The sequence below is a fragment of the Uloborus diversus genome, chromosome 2, assembly GCF_026930045.1.
Source record: "Uloborus diversus isolate 005 chromosome 2, Udiv.v.3.1, whole genome shotgun sequence".
Classification (NCBI taxonomy): domain Eukaryota; kingdom Metazoa; phylum Arthropoda; class Arachnida; order Araneae; family Uloboridae; genus Uloborus; species Uloborus diversus.
In genome coordinates this window covers 100,882,008-100,904,720 of record NC_072732.1, presented here as the reverse complement: position 1 = coordinate 100,904,720, position 22,713 = coordinate 100,882,008, and the positions used below count along the sequence as shown (strand labels likewise).

Sequence of the window (22,713 nt, the reverse complement as noted above, 5' to 3'; positions counted from 1 at the left end):
AAAATATGTTCAACCTTTTTCAACGTTGTCATCTTGCCCCTAGGTCAAAGTCATCTTGCCCCAGTACTGGGGCAAGATGCCGATTTGTTAAGGTTATGAAAAAATAAAAAGAACATTCGTTATTTTTATTTGAAAAATTAAATGGCAATATATTTAATACTACAAAGGACTACTCTAACAGCTCATGTAAAATTAATTTTTCTATCCTTAAAAATAAATTAATAAACCACGAAAATTGTTAGCATAGTCATCTTGCCCCGGTCTCCCCTACACAAAATTCTGTTTTTGATTGAACATTTTTACATAAATTAAAATTTGATTTAAAATATAAGTTCAAATTAAAAAAATTATTCTTTTTTATGAGTCATTTTGTTTTAATATGAGTGATCCAATACTGATTTTTTCTCCCCAATAACTGATTTTTAATTATTCATTTATTTATTTATTCAATGAAAACCAAATTTTATTTGAAGCAAAGAAGTGAACTTCTACTTTCTATGTGTGCTACAACACATAGCTGAGGCACAAATAGCTTCCATATAACAGATATTGAAAGGATCACCAAATACCAGGCATCAGTGCACAGGCACGGCTAGACTTTCAGTTCTAGCATTTAAAAGAATGAAGATAATATTGTATAACATTCTCTACAACTCTATAATATGAACTGGCTTCTGATCCCCCCCCCCCTCTCTCTTGCTTATAAATCTTTATACAATTTGTCAACCCATAATTGTCAATCATAATCCCCCACTTTGTCAAGTGCATAACTCTAGATCAACTATGCAGTAGAATCTATGCAGTAAAATTTGCAGACATATACTACATTAATAAAATTTCCAAAAAGCAAATAAATTTGGATTTGTGATAGTATTTAGCAGTCTTTACATAATTTTCCACAATTTACCCGTTACCAAAATAAAAAAAAAATGATTTCTTTGGAAATTATTATTCAAATTTTAGATTGTCCATCCACTTTTTACATTGAAAGTTTGGCATTGTGCATCATTTTAGTTTATGATTTTTGATCAGTTTTTAATCTGATTTTGTTTTTTTAATTTAGTTAATGGGTTCAAAAAGAAAATAATTCATTTACTTGAGACCAGTTTAGACCGTACTTTTTTTTTTTGTATGTTTAGACTTTTGAGAGTATTGACACACCAACTTCAAAGAAACATGTCAAGGGCAGTGCTGTACCAGTGTTGGTAGTAGCTTATAAAAGTATTTTAAATCTTACCCATTTTTGGTAAGGGATAACTAATGTTAAAAAACATCTGATAAAAGTGTAAAACACTAGCAGCTGTGTCAAGAGCAAACTGAGCTTCTTCAAGTTGCTCAGGAGGAACTGCAACACGAACCTAAGAAGGAGATGAAAAAATAAATTAAGAATATTGCATCAACACACCATCCAGCAAAACTTATTATACATATCGTCGCCACAGAGCAACAGTAAGCCATCTTATTCCAGGAATGACACTAAGATATCCTACTGTTGCTCTGAGGCGACGATATGACAAAACATGTAATAGGCCCAGGCGTTAATAAATAACGCAGTAAAATTTAAATCTATCTTATTCCAGAGACAATCTAAAGCAGTGGTCTACGAACAATTTTCATGTGGTCTTTGAAATGTGGTCTAATGAAAATTAATCTATATCATTTTAATAATTGTAATTGAATTTGTTAAAGGAAATTTTTGGATTAGTCTCATTTTCCCCTAATGTAATTGCTGTGAAAAAAATAATTCCATCGTATGTGGTCGGTTTAGAATTTGGAAGGGCGTCAAGTGGTCCTCAGTAGTGAAAATGTTGAGAACCACTGCTCAAAAACAATGAAAAGGGAGAGAGTACAAGAGATTACAGAATTACCTAATGCTGTTGGCAAAACACAAAGTATATATATTTTTTCATTCCTATCACAAAATGTCACATAAAAAGTAACTTGTTAAGCTCACTATCAAGTGTTTAAGAGAAATCGATTTTATTACACAAAATTTGATTTGACTCTATATGGACTACAGAAGGAACTCTTTGCTGTTGCTCATAGAAATGAGTAACGAAATTTTCAAAACAAATCTTAATTTAAGAAAACTAAACATACGTTGGATATTAAATGTATAACATAATATATACCAATAAGCTGTTGACTTGCAGCGCATGAGCGGTTGCCAATGCTTTGGCGGGGAACCTATTCAATGCAGTGTTAATAAAAAAAGCTAGAAGTTCACACTACTTGTCCTTCTTATTTTGTATTGTGATTCCCCACAAGTTGAAGAACCCCGTGAGGCTTATAAATACAATAAAATCGCAATAACTTGAAGCTTATAACTTGAATCTTCCTTTATCTCAAAGTTTTCATCGGATCCCAAACTCTAGAGACTGTTGTGGAAACTTCCCATAACTTGAACGTTTTAGCCGGTCTAATTCTTGGGACTTCGAGTTACTGAGAAGTTGACTGTATGTAACAAAATGCAGTTATTTTCTTAGGTTCTTTCATTAGACAATAAATGAAAAAAAAAGAAAAACTAATAACTTACATTTATTCCATCAGCATTTGTCTTTTGTAAAGTCTTAAAGTCACAAACCACAAACGCAACCAAATATGTACTCATTCTTACAGTTTTATCAAATACTGTAATTGAAAGCCCATTTCCATATGATGCAGTCTGGAAAACATCAGCATTAAAATAAGCAGTATGACTTTCATCATGTACAATGGTAAGTTGAAAGGTTGCTTTCATGGCAGGTTCATCAAAACATGGAAATGCAGAACGAGCAGATGTAGGCTCAAAATGAGTTGTAGCTAGATACCTGGAAATAATGCTTTCATTAAATAAATCAGAATTATATAAAGATAAATAATGTCTGAAAATATTTGATAATATTATTAATGTGATTCAAATAATGATTTAATCAACTATCTTGAGTTTTAAGTGAAAAAATACACACATCATTTCAAGGGCGGATTAAGCTTTTAGTTTTGGAGAAGGCATTTTCTGGAAAAGAATGTGCCATTTTCGGGCATGAATAGGGAGTCTACAGCAAATTTTACAAAATAAGAGTTCAAAAACACAGATACAGGCTATTTTTGGTCACTCAAAAAGGGGGCTTTTTCATGACTCCCTGTCTGCACTTTTTCACTTTTTACTCCAGAGTCCCCCGTACCTGCCACTATTTATGGCTTAACCAGTTGGATGGGACCATGAAGACAGCTCTAATTTTTTTGAACCAGAACAGAAATCAATCAATCCCAGGTCCAGCATCCCCAAGGGTATTTTCACTTGGAGAACTTTGTGACCATTAGCATATTTAAGATCCCCCCAGTAACCATTAATGAAGACGGTGGATCTTTGACCATCGAGGATCGAACCCAGGACAATCTGGTCACAAGTCCGATGCCTTACCGATCAGGCCACCATGCCTCTCCCCCCCCCCCCCCCCCTCTGCATCTATGCTTGTATCATTCTTATGTAAAAGAGTTCAGGATTTTTTCCTTAGCGCTGTAAACACAAATATTTCATTATATTGCACAAATTTTTTTTCAAAAATACATAAAGTAGATTTGAAGACACAAAAATGCCATACAGAGACGATATAATTATAAATCAGATTCATTGGAACAAAAGATAGAAAACTCACTCAATGCTTGAATCTTTTAATTATGTTTGACTTTTATTAAGGAACATGCTTGCATGATCTAACAATATCACTGTACCTGCAGATTGTTCTAACCGGTTTCACAGACCGTTGAATAGATAATGGAAAATTACAATTACTTGATCATGATATACACTGGCCTCAAAAAGTTAAGGTACAACATGTTTTTCGAAGCTCACCATTAAAAAAATGGCAGTAACAATAAAATGCGTAGTTTGCATGAATGATAATAACGAACTTAAAAAATATTTATGAAAAATAGATAGTTGCCATTTTTATTTTATAGAAATGAACATATCATTCTGACTGAGGAAAAAATATGCAAATATCAAACTTTCGTACTTTTGTCTGTATGTTGCGTTGATTTTCAACTGTTGTTAGCAATTTCAGCGACAATAGTCAATAGAGTTTAGAAAATGTCTCAGAGACATCATTTGCCCGATTCGTTAAGGCAGGTCCGTGTCCAGGATTTCATAAAGGGAGGGGTTTTGACTTCAATACTTTTCATTCTTAGCTTCATTGATAGGAAAACACAACAGTGTGTCAAATAATTTCTGTTTAATGGTCACAATGAGGGGAGTAGCGAGAGGGGAGGGCGCACCAAGAAGACTAGGTTTTAAGTAATATTACCAATTCCATTACTGTATTTTATACACAGTAGAACCTGGTTTTTCTGACCCCCATTTATCTGAATCAAATTTGTAGATTTAAAAAAATATATTTACTTAAATAATTATTTAAAATTATGATTGCAAGAATGAAACTATTAAATATGCCAATTATTCGGTTTTTGTTTTGATTAAACACAACTCCTGCATAGAACGTACAATAACGTATGATACTAATTTAACAAACAATATGGCATACTTTGGAGCGTTAGTTCGAAACCACTGCAGCTGAACTTTGTTGTAAGTAAAAGTCTGCTCATTTAAGAATGTGTTTGCTTATTACCCGGATTTTCGTTTAATCGGATTGCCTTTGTTCTCATTTAGTCCGAATATACGTGGTTGTACTGTACATCAGGGCTGTCCAACTGCAAAAAGCCCACGGGCCAGAATTCCGGTCACTGATCACCTGGCGGGCTGCAGTTTGAAAAAGGTGAAGAATAACCTCTTACCTTTTATACAATAACAATTAATAGTAGTTAATTATTACTTATCAAACAATGGAACAGAAGAATTATAAAACAGTTTGCTTACATTTTAATGGGAAATGTGAGGCCGATCCGCCTTTTTACAAAGGCAAGTCTGTCAATATCGATGCGGGCCGCCAGTTGAACAGCCCTGCTGTACATGTAAGGATCATTAACCCTACGTCCCAGAAGGTTAATTCTGGCTGCTCTAGTAACCGCAGTATTTATTCAGTTTACAGCTTGCTCAGATTCAAACCTATTATCTGTTTACAGGTGCAGTATATTGCAATTAGTACTAAAAAAATTTCACAAATTCTTTTATGACATGTTTTCAAGTTTTATATTCTAGGATAATTCTTAGTAACTAAATAGGAAGGGGTTCGTTGCAGATGCAAATTAAAATGCCCAACACAATTATTATACATCTTCATAATGGCAGCATTTATCTTTTTGTGCAACGATCAAGCTATCATAACCTCCTTATGAGAAGCAATATGAAATGCAATGAATGCTTTGGTATATAGAGAGCACAAACTGTTCCCCCTTCCTCCATCACTGTTTTTCTAAAACATTATTTTAGTTAATAAAGAGAGGACAGTCGTAAGTTGCTGGGAAACTTCAAAAAGAATGTTCGCGTAAAAAAATGCTGTATACATCTCAACATTAAAGTTAATTTTAAGTCAAATGTGCACTTTCATCCATTTTTCCCCCCAATGGGAGGAGTTTAACCCCTAAAACCCTCCCCTTGGACACGGCGCTGCGTTAAGGTGAGGGGCAGTTGGATGGATGGATGGAAATGGTATTGTCTCAGCTTGATGCTGCTAGACGTCACAATATGTCTCGTAGTTGTTCAACGACTTTGGAATCGATAATAATCAGAAGATTATGTGTCCAGAAGACCTGTTTCAGGCCAATCATGAGCTACAACACCTGTAGAAGAAAGTTTTCTATTTTTTTCAGTCCGAAGGAGAAGAATCACTACTGTGCCGCAGCTCGTTGCAGACCACTTTGTAGCATCAGGAACAAGAATCTCTGCTACTACGGTGCGGAATCATCTTCACAATGCAGGTTTCTATGCAAGACTACCAGTTGTGTGTGTTTTGCTCAACGGACCACAGCAAAGGATCCGCTTAAGCTGGGTAAGAGACCAGGTTTCCTGGACCCTGCAGCAATGGGCTTCTGTGACGAGACGAGTCCAGATTTGCATTGGAGAGTGATTTAGGGCGTATACTGATCTGGAGGGAACAGCACACTAGATACCATCAATCCAACACTGTTGAAAGGCACAGTTATAGAGATGGTGGAATTATGGTTAGGGCAGGGATCTCACTCGGTGGTCACACTGACCTGCATGTGTTGCATGGTGACATTCTGACTGGTCTGAGATATCGGGATGAGATTCTTGATCCATATGTCCTCCTATGCGGGTGCTATTGGTAATGACTTCATTCTGATGGATGGTAATGCACAACCTCACCGAGATCGGATTGTTGAGGAGTATCTTGAGGACCAAAGTTTGGAGCAAATGGAATGGCCAGCTCAATCTCCAGACCTGAATGCAATACAAGATCTTTGGGACTATCTTGGCAGACAGGTTACTGCTTTAAATCCTCCTCCAAGGTCGTTACATGAGCTGGAACAAGGCTTACTTTGTGTCTGGTCTTCGCTTCCTATTCCAGTGTCTGATAACTTAATAAACAGCACGGAAAAGGGATGCCACCAATGTATTCAGGTTGAGGGGCGGGGGGAGGGACACATTCCTTATTAGAACCCATTTTTGCTTTGTTTCTATGTGATTTTACTACATAACACTGTAATGTTCTGTTTTCTACAAGAATGGACTTTTCCGCAAAGATTGCTTTTTTTTCCTTATGAATCGTTTTTGCAATACTTATAAATTTTTATGGTGTATTCAATAAAAACTATTTAATGCATATATCATCCAAGTTTTTTGCTTCTACATTCATTCATTTGCAAATTAGACGAAAAAAAAAAACAGTTGTACCTTAACTTTTTGAGGCCAGTGTATGACTTGTATTTATGTTGTAATTGGATTGATAAATAGAATAGCATAAAACATCATTGAAAATTTATTTAAAACATAACTACTCTATTTAAAAAAATGTCTGTCATTGCATTATTTTCTACATAATGAAGATTTTCTGCCATAAGCAGGATGTACAGTAGGATGGTTCGAAAAAATCAAATTTTGTTATTTCGCAATTTTGTTACATCTCATAAGTTCTAATTTGGTATTCTCAATTGGGGAAAAATTAAAAAAATTCTAAGTTGACATCTTCAGTTCATACACAAGACTGAAAGTTAGAAAAAATATGTTAAAAATTGAAATTTTCAGAAAATAATAAAATTAGTTTTTTTCTTATTTTTTGTATTTTTTCTAGTGCAACAGCCATAAATTATCAGTATATAGCATAGTTTAAAGCTAAAAAATATTTTATAGCTTTTACATAAGATCTTTAGTTCGTGCATATGCCTTAAATTAGATTTCAAATTTCAGTTGATTTTAGTCCAATTTAAGGCATATGCGCAAACGCCTAGCCTTAGTAAATCTTATGTAACAGCTATAAAATATATTTTTTTAGATTCAAACTATGCTATATACTGACAATTTATGGCTGTTGCCATGGGCACCCATATGCGAAGTTGTAAGGGGGGGCTCAGAAATTTTAACCATGGTTTAGCAGGATATTTTCCCCATGGAGGCAGATTTCAGGACTGATTAGAGTCATTAAAATTTGACATTTTTAATGGCTGGAGAAGAAATATTTTTACATTTTTGCAAAGAAAAACTACTAAAAGTAAGGAAGTTCTAATTTCCAAGGGGGGCTCGAGCCCCCGCTTGCCCCCCTATGTGGGTGCCCTTGGCTGTTGCCTTATAAAAATATTTAAAAAAAAAACTAATTATTTTATTTTTTGAAAAATTCAATTTTTAGCACATTTTTTAAATTTTCAGCTTTATGGGCGAACTGAAGATGTCAACTTACGATTTTTTTATATTTTTCCCCAATTGAGGATACTAAACTACAACTTTTAAGAGGTAACATGATACCGAAATAAAAAAATTGATTCTTTCGAACCACTCTACTGTACAGCTAATAAATAATATTATACCTTTTTTGGCCATCAGTTGACTTGTAGGAACTTATATAAAAGCCTTCCAACTTTTCTTCTAAATGTTTTTTAAAATCAATCCACAAAGTATATTCTCGATAAGGCTTCAATGTGCCATCAACTTCAATGTAAAGCTGTTCATGCTTTGGATATTCTAAACGCTGCAAGACTGGTATTGTACGGTCATCTCCTTCTAAAACAACAGTGCGGGACAAATTTAACTCTTTTGAATGCAACACAATGAAATTAGTTTGCATCGTGACTTGGAAGGTAATGTTGACGCTTCCAGAATTTTCAAAAGTATTTAAATTTGGATGTAGAAATAAGTTATAATGCACTGGCATGATGAATGGAGGTAATCGAATATCGTGCCAAGGAAATATTTCGCCGGTTTTAGCTGTTGGTATCAGATTCGTGGAGGCAGGAGTTGTGTGGCGAAATTCAGTTGCAGAAGTAACAATTGGACATCGTGGCATTGGCCTTGCAAAAGAAGCAACCATGGCAATTATTAATAAAAATATAAGAACAAATCCTGTTACACAAAATGCTTGTTGCTTGGAGCAAACTATTCTTCTAATCTTTTCTGTCCCAGAATTATCCGAGTACAGGACTTGCTTCTTAGCATTATTACCTAAAATACAAAATTTAATTAATATTTTAATCAATTGACCAACAGGGTCATTCTATGTCAAATTAACTAGAGATGTACCGAGTAGCACTTTGGCAGAGTACCGAGTACTCGGCCTTTCATTACTCGGCCGAGTACCGAGTTACCGAGTACTCGGCCTTTCACTACTCGGTCGAGTTACCAAGTACCAATTATGTTTTAAGAAGAACCACCGACACACATGTGATGACTTTTGAACTTATTGGAATAGTAGTATAGACCTCCTTGTCCATATAATAGTTTTTAAATCTAAATTCCTGCTGAAATTTAATTACGCATTATATATACAATTTTGTTTGTGTCAAAAATTTTACAAAAAAATTATTTTTTAAATTAAAAATAAATAAATAAAAGGTATGATTAATCAAGATGGAATTAAAACAAATAACAGTAAAATCCTTCTAATGCGGACACTAACGGGACTAATTTTTTTGTCCGCAATATAGAGGTGTCCGCAGGACAGGGGTTTAATATGCATTGGAACTAGGGCATTGTTATTTGCATAGGAACTAGGGAATTAAAAATTGTCCGCATAAGAGGGGTGTCCGTTAGGAGGGGTTTCACTGTATACCAATCAATTATAGTTCTAGTCCGCCAAACATAAATAACTTTTAAAAGCAGATAAAACAAATGTGCAGGAACACTGCAGACACGTGTTTCTGCCCCCCCCCCCCCATTACAAGGAACGTCTTTTTCAGTGTATAACATGTGAGCTAAAGTTTGTCAAGATATTCGACACAAAAATCCGACTTTTGTCGGATGCCTTTAAATCTACCAGCTCCCATTTTGTCCATTGAAAAAGGAATTCCTTATAACACCAAAACACATGTCTGCAGTGTTCCTGCACTGTGCTTTTAATGTTGTTTTATTTCCTTTTATTTTTAAGCAAAAGTATTTTTACATTTTTTATAACTAATTTTTGTTTGTAGCAAAAATCCATTTTTAATATAAAATTTCCATATTTTCTATGCTTACCTTTTTTTGCGTAATTTTTAATAAATAAGTTTTATTAACTTTGAGGACATTAAAATAAAGATTTATTCCATTGAAGCATTACAAACTTCATTATTCTCAAAATTTAAATTTGACTTATAAATTTTAATTGTAAGTGATTGCAGAATAAATTCCTTGTTCTTTTTTTTAATAAATTTTAGTATCTGTCTTAGACAATATTCAACTTTTTGCAACTACTTGGTATTGGCCGAGTTTCTGATCAGAAGTTGGCCGAGTACCGAGTAGTTACCGAGTACTCGGTACGTCTCTAAAATTAACCCAAAAAAATTTATTATCGACTTGACCACTTCAAATTTTTATGAAACCTTCAGAAATCTTGCACATTTTTCTTCTCACACATTTTTCCTCTTTACATTTGTTTCCACAGCGCCAATTTTACTAACAAATCAAAAATAAACGTTTATGAGACACTTCTTTCTCGTCACCTATTCTGTGGTATGGCAAAGACCGGGAGACGGCTTATGTTATTCCAGAAACTGTCAACTCTCCACCAGCAGTAACTACAAAATTAAAATAGTCACAATAATGTACCTGCAAATGAGCCTACAACATATGTCGCCAGATATGGATGACGAGTTTGTTTTCGGAAAAACTCAACTACTTATAAGCCTAATATATTTTCTTTTCATTACAGAATATCACTGAAAGATTTATTGTACTCTTAATCATAACGTAAACTTTCACATCCTAAATTTATACACAATTTTTCTAAAAAATCTATCATTATTCATAACTGATGAGTAATTAATTTCTGAAATTTGTTAAAATACTTTTTTTTAACTTCCCAGCAGTGATTTAATCTGTTATATCATGTCTCAAGTTTTATGGAAGCTGCAGCGTTGTTTTATAGCTCATTTTAAAGACAATGAGACATACTTTAATTTAATAATTATACTTGAATAATTTTCAAAGAATCTTTTTTTTACAAAATTTCAAAATTAAGAAAATTCCAACCTTTCTATGGTAATTTTTTCACAGAACTTAGCAAAGTAGACTAATGTACCCCATGACTGGGATGTATTTCCCCGCCAGCTAAAGCTACAAATTAGTGTTAAATCAATCGATTTGGACGAAATCCTGCATAAGACAAAGACAATTTCAAGGTCTTGAAAAAAAAAAAAGAGAAAAGAAAAAAAAAATCCTCATACTTTTACATGAAATTACTTTCGAAAGTCGAAAAAAATTCCTCTCCCTGTGTAGGAAAATTGGGAAAACTAAGTTGCTTCAAGAAAGTATGAACTTTAGCCGTAGACTATGCTTACAGTAAAAATTTTTGTATGAACAGTGAAATCTTCACCAAGTGGCTGACAAACCTAGATTTAAAATTTCATCATTAAAAAAGAAGTCTAATACCCATGTTGAGGTTTAAGGTCTAAAAGCGATAAAGTGTTTTTTACCCGTCAACACAGCAGGGAAAATCCAGTCTTGCGATCATGGAAAAATCAGATGTTTGAAAATGAACTGTTCTAAGAAATGATCCGAATAGCCACTCTGTTTCAAATTATTTGTGTTTCTTGCTTAAACTATAAATTTTGATTCTTGGGTGTACATTTTTGTACAAAGGTACATTGGTTCCTTTATTTTCTAAGACATGAAAAAAAAAAAACATGTTTGCTTACCAGGGTTGGCAAGTTTCTGCCAAGGGGGTTAAAACCACTGGTAGAAACCGGTTAAAACCGGCATGGCAAAAACCACTTTTTGCCACATTTGTGACAGAAACTGGCAAGAACTCACAAAATAACAAAAAATTAACCATTGACATACAATAGAAAATGCGTGGAGAAAATAATTAGTTGTTAACCAAAGCACAAAATTTAAATGCAATATTATCACAATTCAAAATCAAATGTTACATTGTTTGGACCTTGAAGTTGCTCTTAGAAAAGGTGGTTTCTAAAATCTAACCAGTTTCTCAATTCAATATGCACAAATAAGAAATTTTAGAATATTCTTGCAAGAGAAGAGTTAGTAGGCAATGCATCAAGTAACAAGCAATGTTCGTGAAACTTTCATCTACTGTATATTTTTTTTAACTGGTCCACCATGTAGTAACTGGGGTAATGGTAAAAATTTGAATGGAAAAATAAGTTTCGAGAAATGGAGCCAATTTGTTTTGCAAATTTGTGACACAGGTACAAAATCTACATTAATAATGATAAGTAAAATTCAGGTAATTTCTTCTTGAAGCACATGATTATTGGCTCTCCTCTGATATGCCCCCCTCTTGGCGAGATTTTAATTTTTCGCTCGATACGAAAATCGCCAATAAGGCGATAACTTGGCAACCCTGGTTTTGCAACTTGAACGCTGGAAAGTAGTTTCTCTAAGTCTGTTTTTGCACGTGTATGTGTTTTAGGAGGTAGGTGCTCATATGTTTCGCTCTTAGGGAGATTTTAAGTTGAATACTCTAAAATAAAGTTTCAATTCAAACTTTATTTTAGAGTATTCTTTTTCTTGTTGTTTTTTAATGTTAATTTAGTTGAATTTTCTATTTTAATTATGAGTTCGGTTTGTGATGTTGTCCAAATGTATCAATTGAAATTTTTGAATGAATCTTCTTTTTCTTTTTCGTCAGGTCGTCCAACGTTTGGACGTACCGGAGTCCTAAATAGATTTTTTATATTTAAACTAATTGAAAATAAAGAGGTTAGGTAAGTGAACATATTTTGAATTATTGTGTTTTTAGTGTGTTTCTGGTAGTTTGTATTTTGGTCTGGCTGGCATTTTTGTAGCACAAAAATGGTGTTAATTTCACATAAAATCTGTGACTTTATTGTATACTGAACGGAGGAGATCTGTGACTTATATCCGACTGTGATGTATATTAAAAGTCGGAGGGATAACGGACCGAGCGGCAGCGAGGTCCTGGCGAGCCCGAGGTCTCATAGTACTTTCGTAATGAGACCGAGGCAGGGCCGGCGAGCCGAGGTCTCATTACGAAAGTACTATGAGACCGAGGGCTCGTATCCCGGAGAAACAACGGAAAAAAATTAATGCATTAATTTCATTAAATAATTAATGACATAATTTGAATTTTTCCTGTTGGCGCTAAAAAAGCATCGCTAAGAACGATGTATGACATATGACGTCATACATAGTTTTCTTGGCGACGCTTTTTTGGCGCCAACAGGAAAAAGTCGCCAAGAGGGGGGTATATCAAATTTGTTCCTGATTATTTCAATCACAAGCAATTTAGATGAAGTATATAAGAGAGCAAATTACAATCAGTAATGCTTGTTTAATTCTCTATGTCACTCCTCTTTCCCTAGCCCCAATATGATTTTCGTCCTTTGTTAGATTGATCCAAATATTACTAGCATCTGCAATTGAAAAGTTCCCTTTCCAAACTAAATCAAAGGCACTAGCAGAGGATTTTATTTTTTTAAATGATGAAATGAAGTTTAATAATTTATTTTATTTTAACAAATATCATTTAGTAACTACTGGAGTTATTAAAGACACTTTTAAGTTTTTGCCAGTTTCTGCCAGTTTTTGCCGGTTATAACCAGTTTCTGCCACTGGCACGGCAAAAACTAGTTTCTGCCGGCAGAAAGCCAACCCTGTTGCTTACACAAAATCAGATCAACTTCAAAATCGGTTAAGGGGAAATTCGGTTAACATAAAATATTTTGGCGTCCCCGTGGAGTTTATGTTAACAAGGTTTGACTGCATTTGCAAATATAAGAGTCTGCTACCTTGCCAGCAGACACTGGGTTCTAGAATACTGAGACATATGTGACTTTCATGCACTGTTGTACCAATATCCAGTGGCATAGCCAGAAGAGTGCAGTGGCAAAGAGGGGTCATAACCACCCATAAAACAACAAAATCATAATGCAATCCATCTATTATTGAAATCACTAACCCAACATAATGTTTGTGCTATTGTTTTTTTAGTTGCAAATTTTTCCACTACATGCTCACCCACATTTATTTTTCCACTATTTACGCCAGAATAGTTTACATTTTCTTTTTTTTTTTCAAAAATCAGCACAATTTTGATTTTTATCAAATTCGCAGAGCAGCAAATATTGTGCATCACTGCTATAGAATATTTTTCCCAAATTTTTCCAAAAGTTTTCCCTTTTGTGTTCTTCTACAAATAAACTATAACACCGTGGGTTCTTAGTCTGAAAAAACTCTTTTTCATACAGATATATATATAATTTTTTTTAATGGGGGAAAAATAAAGAAACTACAAATAATTATGAACAAAAAGCAGAATTTAGTTTAGGAGAGGGATTCAATTTAATGCTTCAGTCTTGGTGAAACTTTGAAAAAATAAATTTGAAGATTTCTGAAAATGACATAACATTGCTGAAATAACTTTCTTTTATAAAATTTGTTCAATATAACTGTAGGTACTATGGGATTTTTGTATTACAGGAGTTTTCGATTGTAGGTTTTGTTAGTCATTCATTGAGACAAAAGTATTAGTAAGTATCAAAATTATTTGGGTGGCAGTTCAAAGTGCCCCAAGGTCCAATGAGCACTATATTTTGATAATAAGAAGTTGAAATGGGTAAAAAATTAGTTATAGTTTGGAGACCTGCTCGAAAGAAAAGGAAAATTTGCGTCCGTCAAACGAACGAATTCACAATGACTAAGAGTAACATTGTCTTAAAGTACGTTCCTTTTGCCAATAATAAATTAGTAACATTATAATATGTCGTATTAATGAGAATGGAAATGCACATACCAGTTAAAAAAGCAACATCGTCGACTTCCGGTTCGTTCATCATGATTATATAGTGGAATTTATAAACTTATTAAATTGACAATCCAAAACAACAATTTTTTATTTTAAATTATCTATAATCCCTAATACAAACAGTGAAACCGTGTAATTCCTCAATGTTTATCATGTTCGTCTGCTGAAGATTTGTTTCTTCTTTTATAATGATGCCAGCCAATATCATAAAGTTTTTACATATTACAATACATTGGGCGCAAAGTGCAAAGCATATTAAGAGATAAAGACAATTAAGAGAAATAGGCTTCTCCTCTTCAAAATTCATGGAAAATAAGAATCAAACTCATCTATCCGTGAAAAAATTTCATCAGTAAAAAAAGAAAAAATGTGTGGAGCAATGACATTATTAAAGGATTAACTGAAAAAGATATCTCAGATATAAGTATTATGAGCATTGAAGATCAATCCGATGGGGACTAAGTTTTCAGTAAGAATTCGAAAGCACCCGAAGAATTTATGAGCATATGAAGTTTTTTTTTTTACCAGTTAATATTTATGCACAGATCTTTCACAAATGTTGAAAAACTAACTCTTTTTACTATTGAAACCTACACTGTCATAAATTAAAAAGTATGTACATAGTTACAACTAAAATGAAAAAATAATCGTCTTGGTTATGGTAGTGTATGTAGAATTCAATCATGAGGAGCCAGGAGGACAGTACAAAGGAGAGAGCACTAGCACAACTTGACTTTTAAAAAAATAAAATAGCGTTAATTTAGTTTTCTATAATTAATCAAAAAAATATTTTTAAGTATTTTCTAATAACTATAAGAATTAAATTAATTTCACAAGGCTCAAACTACAAAACAAGCAACAATAAAATTTAAAATTAAAAAAAAAACCGACTAAGTCGCCACTGTAGAATTAAGAGGGAAAATAAAAGTCCTTTTAAAAGCCTTATATTATTGAAAATCAATGTCAAGTATCTTATTTGCTATTATAAATAGAAACTGAACACGGATAAAAAAAAAAATTTTAAATCATTGCGTTTTATTTCGCTGTCGGTCAACTATGAATTCAGTTATCAATCGCGTGAATAAAGGCTTAGCTGTTATTAAACTCTGTTAAAAAAAAAAAAAAAAAAAAAAAAAAACGTTATAGTTCAAATTCTATGAAAGATTGAAGTTCCAAACACATTCTATCCGACACGGAAAAAAAATTCTCTTTATTTTAGTGTTAAATTTTAAAATTTTGTAACTATATTTTCACTGCAAAAATCGCGAAAAACCTTTTAGAGGTTTTTAATTAATCTCTTCGTTAGTTAATGTCGTCCAAAGATGCAACCTAGCTAAGAACACTCTCAATCTAAACTCCTTTCGAACATTTTTTTTTTTTTCCAAAAGCGGTCCATCCGTTTAGGCGCTAGAGTGCCACAGACAGACACACAGATACGCAGACACGTCAAACTTATAACCCCCCTTCTTTGTGTGTCGGAAATTAAAAAAAAAAATCCTAAAAATACATTAAAAAAAATAATAATAACAATCTTACGTTTATGCCCATGAGTGCCAGCAGGGAGTGCCGTTTCACCCCTTGACTTTTAAAGATAAAATTTAATCAATCAGAAAAGGAATAGACGCCCAAAATTTCCGTTTTAGATTACATTTGATCACTTATTACTGCTTACCACCGAGTTTCCTGCAAAATTTTATGCTATATGGGTTGCTGGCCCAGGGACAGCTCCAGCACCGGACAAACCGGACCCTTGTCCGGGCGGCAAATTTTAGGGAATTTTCGTTCGAATGTCTAAAACACATTTTTCATTAGGAACAAACTTGTGCAAAACTATTTTGCAAACATAATTCCTTTTTGTAGCTTGGGAGTCAGAAAAGTACGTGAAGGTTGTTTTTCGATCTTTTCGATGTCCTTTCACATCGTTCACGGTCTTTCCGATGTTCTACGTTTATTGTATCGTAATTGCTGTCGCCTAACGTTAGATAGTCATCGATGTATCTAATTGAGAAGCGAGACAAAATGGGTGTTAGATGTAACTGTGAACCGCACGCAATAGTGATGCACGTTCATTCGTTTTCCAAATGTTTAAATTATTAGTTGGTTTTAAATAAATGTATTGCGTTGTTTTGTACATGTTTGGCTCCTACTTTTAATAGCGCTCTCTAAATAAATAAACCAGTCGTGCCTCAATTCAGCACCTCGCTAATTGGAGTAATGTGGGCGACAAGACCAGCCTGGACATTCTGAGTCTACTACATACTCTTTCATCAGGACATACAACCCAGTAAGCAAAATATCTTGCCTCAGTATTGCATAAAGGTTGACATGCAAGAAAAATCATCTTGCATTAATACTGCCTCAATGTTGTTATGTTACTCCCTTTATGCTGTCAGCAGGCTGCCACAATATTGACTGACAATATGTATGCAGCATAATATCAGGAAAATATCAAGGTAGGCTGCTTTTGTAACATTGCATACGTATTGATATGACAGGATAATATCAAGATGTTGTCATGACAGCATGAAATCAAGGTCTAGGCAAGATGATCTTGCTTTTGTAATCTTGCATACGTATTGATATGACAGGATAATATCAAGATGTTGTCATGACAGCATGAAATCAAGGTCTAGGCAAGATGATCTTGCTTTTGTAATATTGCATACGTATTGGTATGACAGGAAAATATCAGGATACATTGACATGACAGTATGAAATCAGCACGTTTGCAAGGTGTTTTATCCATTTATTTATTTGTATTATTTTCACTTCAAACTCGAGAATTAAATTTCATTCTTTAATTATTTCTGTTATTCTTCAAGATAGTTTTCTAGTCTGAGAATATTTTCTTAAAGCTGACATCTGATCGGAAATTCATATAAAGATATTAATAGTACTCGCAATTTAATTTAAAAAAATGAAAGTTTCTTCGTTTTGCGTAATACTTGACTTATTTTTTAAATTCTTGCTTCTAATTGTATTATAAAGACATAAAATGCCTATTTAGAAATAATTGCGGAAGTTTTTATAGCACATTTAAGAGTAAAGGTAGCAAAATAATAAATACAATAAAGTACATTTTCAAATGGATGTCAGCATTGAAAATATCCCATGGACAAAACATATGAATTTATCTCAAAGAATAACATAAATAACCATTGAATAAAATTAATCTTACTTGTGAGATTGAAGTGATAATACGAAATTCTGGACTTCATGTCCTTTGTTATTTTCGGCCATTTCTAACATTGATCGCACATCGTCTGCGATATGACTTGTTTAGTACTATATTAATAAACAAATGCAAATATCAGTAATTCATAAGTTATTCCTAAAACAATACTATTCCACACTAATAACTAAGCAACCAACTTAACGAAGCCTAAAATATGCAAAGCCACGTGCAACTCCTCTGAACCGACTGAATCAATGTGCCAGCAATGCGAGGGACGCTGGGTAGAAAGAACTGTGCGCATGCGCAAGTATCAACGAAGGTCCACCTGCTCTATTGTGTACTAATTACCTTGACGGCGACAGCATGAAATCAATATCATCTTGACGGCATCAACATGTATGCAATGTTGTTATTTTAAGGTAATATCAATATTGATATTTTAAGATGAATGCAATGTTGCATACGTGTTGTTATAGTAATATTGCTTTTTAATCTTTATGCAAGCTTTATGCAGTATGAAACACGTCAATATTGACGCCGTCAGTATAATATCAAGATCTGTCAAGGTTGATGCAAGAAATTTTGCTAGTAGGGAATTCACTTTCAATGGATCCCTTCCCACGTTGGAGTTGAGGGTAACGAAAGGGCTGACTTTTTGGCTAGATCTGCTGCTGCGGAGGGTGTGAGCCCTTGTGGAGATCTTACTTTCAGCGAGATCTCCACAATTTCAAAAATGGAGCTCAATCGCCAATTTAAAACACCTCCCAGACACGCCTGGTATTTTGCAAAATGTCCTGGTGAGTCCTTTAAACTCAAGGGTAGACTCCTCCAGACAACATATTCGAGATTCCTGAGTGGCCACACAAAAGCTCTTAGATTCTCTGGGAATATCAAGACTTTTCCGGAGTGTCACTGGTGCTCTGCTGGAGAGGTTTCACCTGAGCACATTCTATCTTGTTTGGGTTTTACGAAGGATGAGGTCCTTAGTGACCCATTGCTGTTCTTGGATTTTTTGCAGATATTTGGATTCATGGGGGTTGTTTAGCATTGCTAAACATGCCCGAGATAAGTCAAAAAAAAAAAAAAAAATAAAATAAATAAATAAATAAAAATAAAATAAACCAACTGACAATGGGTGGGGTCAGGGCCTCGCTGTCCCTGTGTGCGAGGTCGTGCGGCGCACGACGGCGCCAGAGTCAGAAAGGCGCCGAGCTCTAGCAAACAAAAATTATCCAAATGGAGGGAAAAAAATCTCCAACCAAAAAAATAAACTTTTCATTGTATCTTATGATGGTGGCGAAGAAGTTTTAAAGCTCATTTAAACAAGCAATCTATTTCGCTGCCTATCTGAAAGGAAAAATTGTTGTCTGATGCATTACAATAGTATTTTACTTCCTGAAGTGGAGCCACGAATGCTATTTTGGTAAGTTATCACCCGTAAATTATTGGACACTAAAGTTCCAAAAGTGTTTTTAAGACAATTTTCGATAAATTTAAGGAAGTTCTCAACTGGAAATGTTTCAGATTTGAAGTTTAAAAAACGCAATTGCTAGCCATCTTTGATGACGTTAAGAGAAGGGATGAGGTTTGGAACTCTCCTCTACCAAATTTTTGAAATTGGGTCTCTAAAAACTGAATTTTATCATCGTATTATATAGTACATACAATAAATTACATTTATAACTTAAAAATTGAAGATGATTTATGCTGCGCAATCTGATCGCCATCCTAATATATTTTTAAATACAGTAGCTTCGCATTTACTTTTATAACATTTACATCTATGGTAACACCACTCTTTCAGCGTGTCTATAACCTACAATACAAGAGCAGATTCCAATTTCATATTGTTTGCATTTTACATAAACACTACTCTGTGAGCATCAAATGAAAACTTTTGACTTTTAATTATACGTGTGAAAGATTCACTCATTCCTAATTGTTGTGATACCTTCGACCCACTGAGCGTATCAAACATAAGTATTTACCTTTTCTGAAGCTGTCGCAAACTTCGACTGTTTTATAAATACTATCATCAATTGAGTCCCGATCTGATTGAAATTTTCATGCACCTCACAAAAAAAGTTCGCACAAAAAAATTGCACAAAAAGAGGTTTGGGTGTAAAACGGACAGCCCGGTTATCACATTTTGAGACTGCAGTTCCGTCAGGAACTGAGATTGCCACTGCAGTTCCGTCAGGAACGAAACTGCAGTGGCAATCTCAGGATGTGATAACCGGGCTGTCTCTTATATTGCATGTAGTTCTGCCTCAGCCTTGGCTTAGGGACGGTAACTCGCTGCTAAATACCCAAGCTTTGCCTTGCCGAACCGCACCATGCTGCGGACTTTCGCTGGTGAGATAAATTCACTTTATCTAACAGTTTTGTGGCACTCTCAGCTTCAATGAGATGACATCTGCCTCCAGAGCTCGTTTATTCACTATTCCTGACTGAGGAGTTCGAATAAGATCGAAACTACAGTCTCAGGATGTGATAACCGTGCTGTCTGATACATGGTAAAAATAGCTTGATCAGAAAACTAAAACTTATAAATTAAACAATTTAAATAAAGAAGAAAATGTATCTCAGCTTGAAGTAAATAAATAAGGAAATGAGTAGGAATAAATAAATACATAATTTGAAAGATAATCAGTATATAACAATATAGTAATTTAAAAACGTTTCAAAAACTAGTATGTTGTGGCCATCACGAAACTTTCTTCTATATCTTTCTTATAACTCTGATCCCTCCCCATGCTTAACGAGGAAGCAATATTCCCAACAAAAACAAAATTACACATGCAAAAACTTGACGACCTTCCCAATGTCTGAATTATTACAAAAGCAAAACAAAGAGCGAAAATTTAAAGTTATTTTAAAAGCCTTGCTTGAATTAATTACAAATATTTTATTTGTTAACAAACATAAGATGGCAACAGTTAAAAATTTTAAATCATTGAGATAATATTTCCGGTCATTTCCATACAATTAAAATCACGAGAAATACGCAGACGACAATCTATTACGATTTATCTTTCTTATTGTTGCATTAATAAAGCTATTTTTATTCGCAAAAAAAAAAAAAAAAAAAAAAAAAAAAAAATCAACACCTCTTGGAGCGATTGGCGTCAAAACTGAACCAAAGCCTGTTTACATATGGATTCACATATATTCCAAATTTCAACCAGAACGTAGCATTACTTCTTGAGATAGGGCACTCACAATGGAAAAAAAGAACGGGCTATTGCGCTACCCCCCTTTTTAGCTGTTGACACCAAAATAAAATCAGCTCTTATACCCACTAAGGGCCACTTGCCGATAAATTTTTCTTTCATTCCGTTCATTATTTCTTGAGATACAGCAGTCACAATTGACGACAAAAAACGTTCTATAGCTCAACCCCCGTTTGAGTTATTGACACCAAAATTGAATCAGCACCTGTTCCTATTAATGGCAACATATGGACCAAATTTTGTTTGATTCCGCCAGTTACTTCCTGAGGAATAGCAAGCCCGCGTAACTCAAAAAACGTCCCAATGCTCCACCCCCCTAGGAGGAATTCACGCCAAAAACCAATGGGCACAAGTTCACATAAGGGCACATATGTGTACCAAATTTCGTTCGATTTCCTGCGGTAGTTTTTGTTGTAGAGCGGCCGCAAAAAACTTGTCACACACAGACGTGACACACACACATACACACACACACATACACACACACACATACATACACACAGACAGACAGACATTTTCCAAAAATAGTCGAAATGGACTCAGCACACCTCGAAACGTTCGAATCCGTCAAAATTCGAAATTCGAAAATTTGCACGAATCCAAAACTTTCTTCTATATATTAGATATTGAAGAAAGTAAAAAATTGCATAAAAATAAAATAAATCTTTACTGATGATAAAACTGAAAGTCTGGATCTCTGTCTCTCTGGATGTTTGTTACGCGCATAACGCCTAGACCGTTCTGTCGATTTTCGTGAAATTTGGCAAACAATTAATTTGTAGCATGGGAGTCTGCACTTCGAAGCTATTTCTCGAAAGTTCGATTTTGTTCTTTTTCTATTCCAATTTTGAAAATATTTTATCTAGCAAGTTATCATAACATGGACGAGTAAATTACCATAACGTGGACCAGCAAATTACCATAACGTGTTCGAGCAAATGAACATAACATGGGCGAGCAAATGAACATAGCAGATTGGGGAAGAAATTCATCATCCTATATACAGGCAAACCAAATGACCTTTTAATTTTTTACTAAGGTCAAAGCCGTGCGGGTACCACTAGTAAATAAAGAAAACTGATTAGTTATTTGCATGCTGGTCGGTACACCTCCCTGCATATAATTCTGCCGACGCAATTGAATCTAGCACTGAACATCGAGGAATTTTATAAATAGTTTTGGAAAATATCTTTCCAAACTGTTTTAAGTAACAGTGCGGTGTCAATGTGTTTACGCTAATTCTATTGCATTTAAACTGTCGCATTTCCACTTTTTCACTTTTCTCTTAAACGTGTTGACATTACTTTGATAATTTGAATCAAATATGCAACTACCAACTCAAATTCTATTGTTAATATTCACTTGTTGAAAGTGTAATAGTAAAAGGGTATAATTTTAGGTAGAGGGGAAAACACTTCAACATCGACCTTAATTTTTCTGAAAATTCATTGTTTAGAAAAGGAAAAAAGAAATTAGCGGCTTATAGATGTGCTATATATTAATATGTCTTTTAATTCCAAAACCAATGAATCCACGCACTTTAATCCCGTTATTTGGTGTATTGAGAAGCAGAAAGAATACAACCTGCAGCATTATTCATGTCTCCAAAAGCATCAGAAAGGGCTTGGAAAACCAAATGACAGGAACGAACAATAAAATAAGTTTGTTGTCTTTCGTTATCAAAGCGGAACAAGGAAAAAAAATGTGGAAGGAGATTTCAGACACGATATCATGAAATTCTAAGGCAGAATAGGTAATAAACATCTATCTATATATATATAAATCTCTTGTCACGATGTTTGTTCGGGGTAAGCTCCGAAACTACTGGACCGATTTTTATCAAATTTCATACGTATCTGTAATTTGGTCCGACTTAAAAGATAGGATGGTTTTTATAATTTTTTCTTGCTAATAAAATGTTTATTATACATTAATAATGTGTATTGATTGTTTGGTTCTGTAAATTCTTACTAGATGGCGCTGTAAGTTGATT

The 22,713-nt window shown here is 34.1% G+C and overlaps 1 protein-coding gene across 1 annotated transcript in view; it reads right to left on the bottom strand.

Moving 5' to 3' along the window:
* The window catches only part of LOC129216452 (endoplasmic reticulum aminopeptidase 1-like), a 43,524-nt gene extending 29,181 nt beyond the window's left edge, over positions 1–14,343 (bottom strand). Inside the window, exons 1-4 of the mRNA XM_054850666.1 lie at positions 14,301–14,343; positions 7,921–8,551; positions 2,537–2,810; positions 1,238–1,358 (exon numbers count right to left, since the gene is read on the bottom strand). Coding sequence (XP_054706641.1) covers positions 1,238–1,358; positions 2,537–2,810; positions 7,921–8,551; positions 14,301–14,343 — 1,069 coding nt within the window. The remainder of the gene's footprint in view (positions 1–1,237; positions 1,359–2,536; positions 2,811–7,920; positions 8,552–14,300) is intronic.
* Between the last annotated feature and the right edge of the window lie 8,370 nt (positions 14,344–22,713).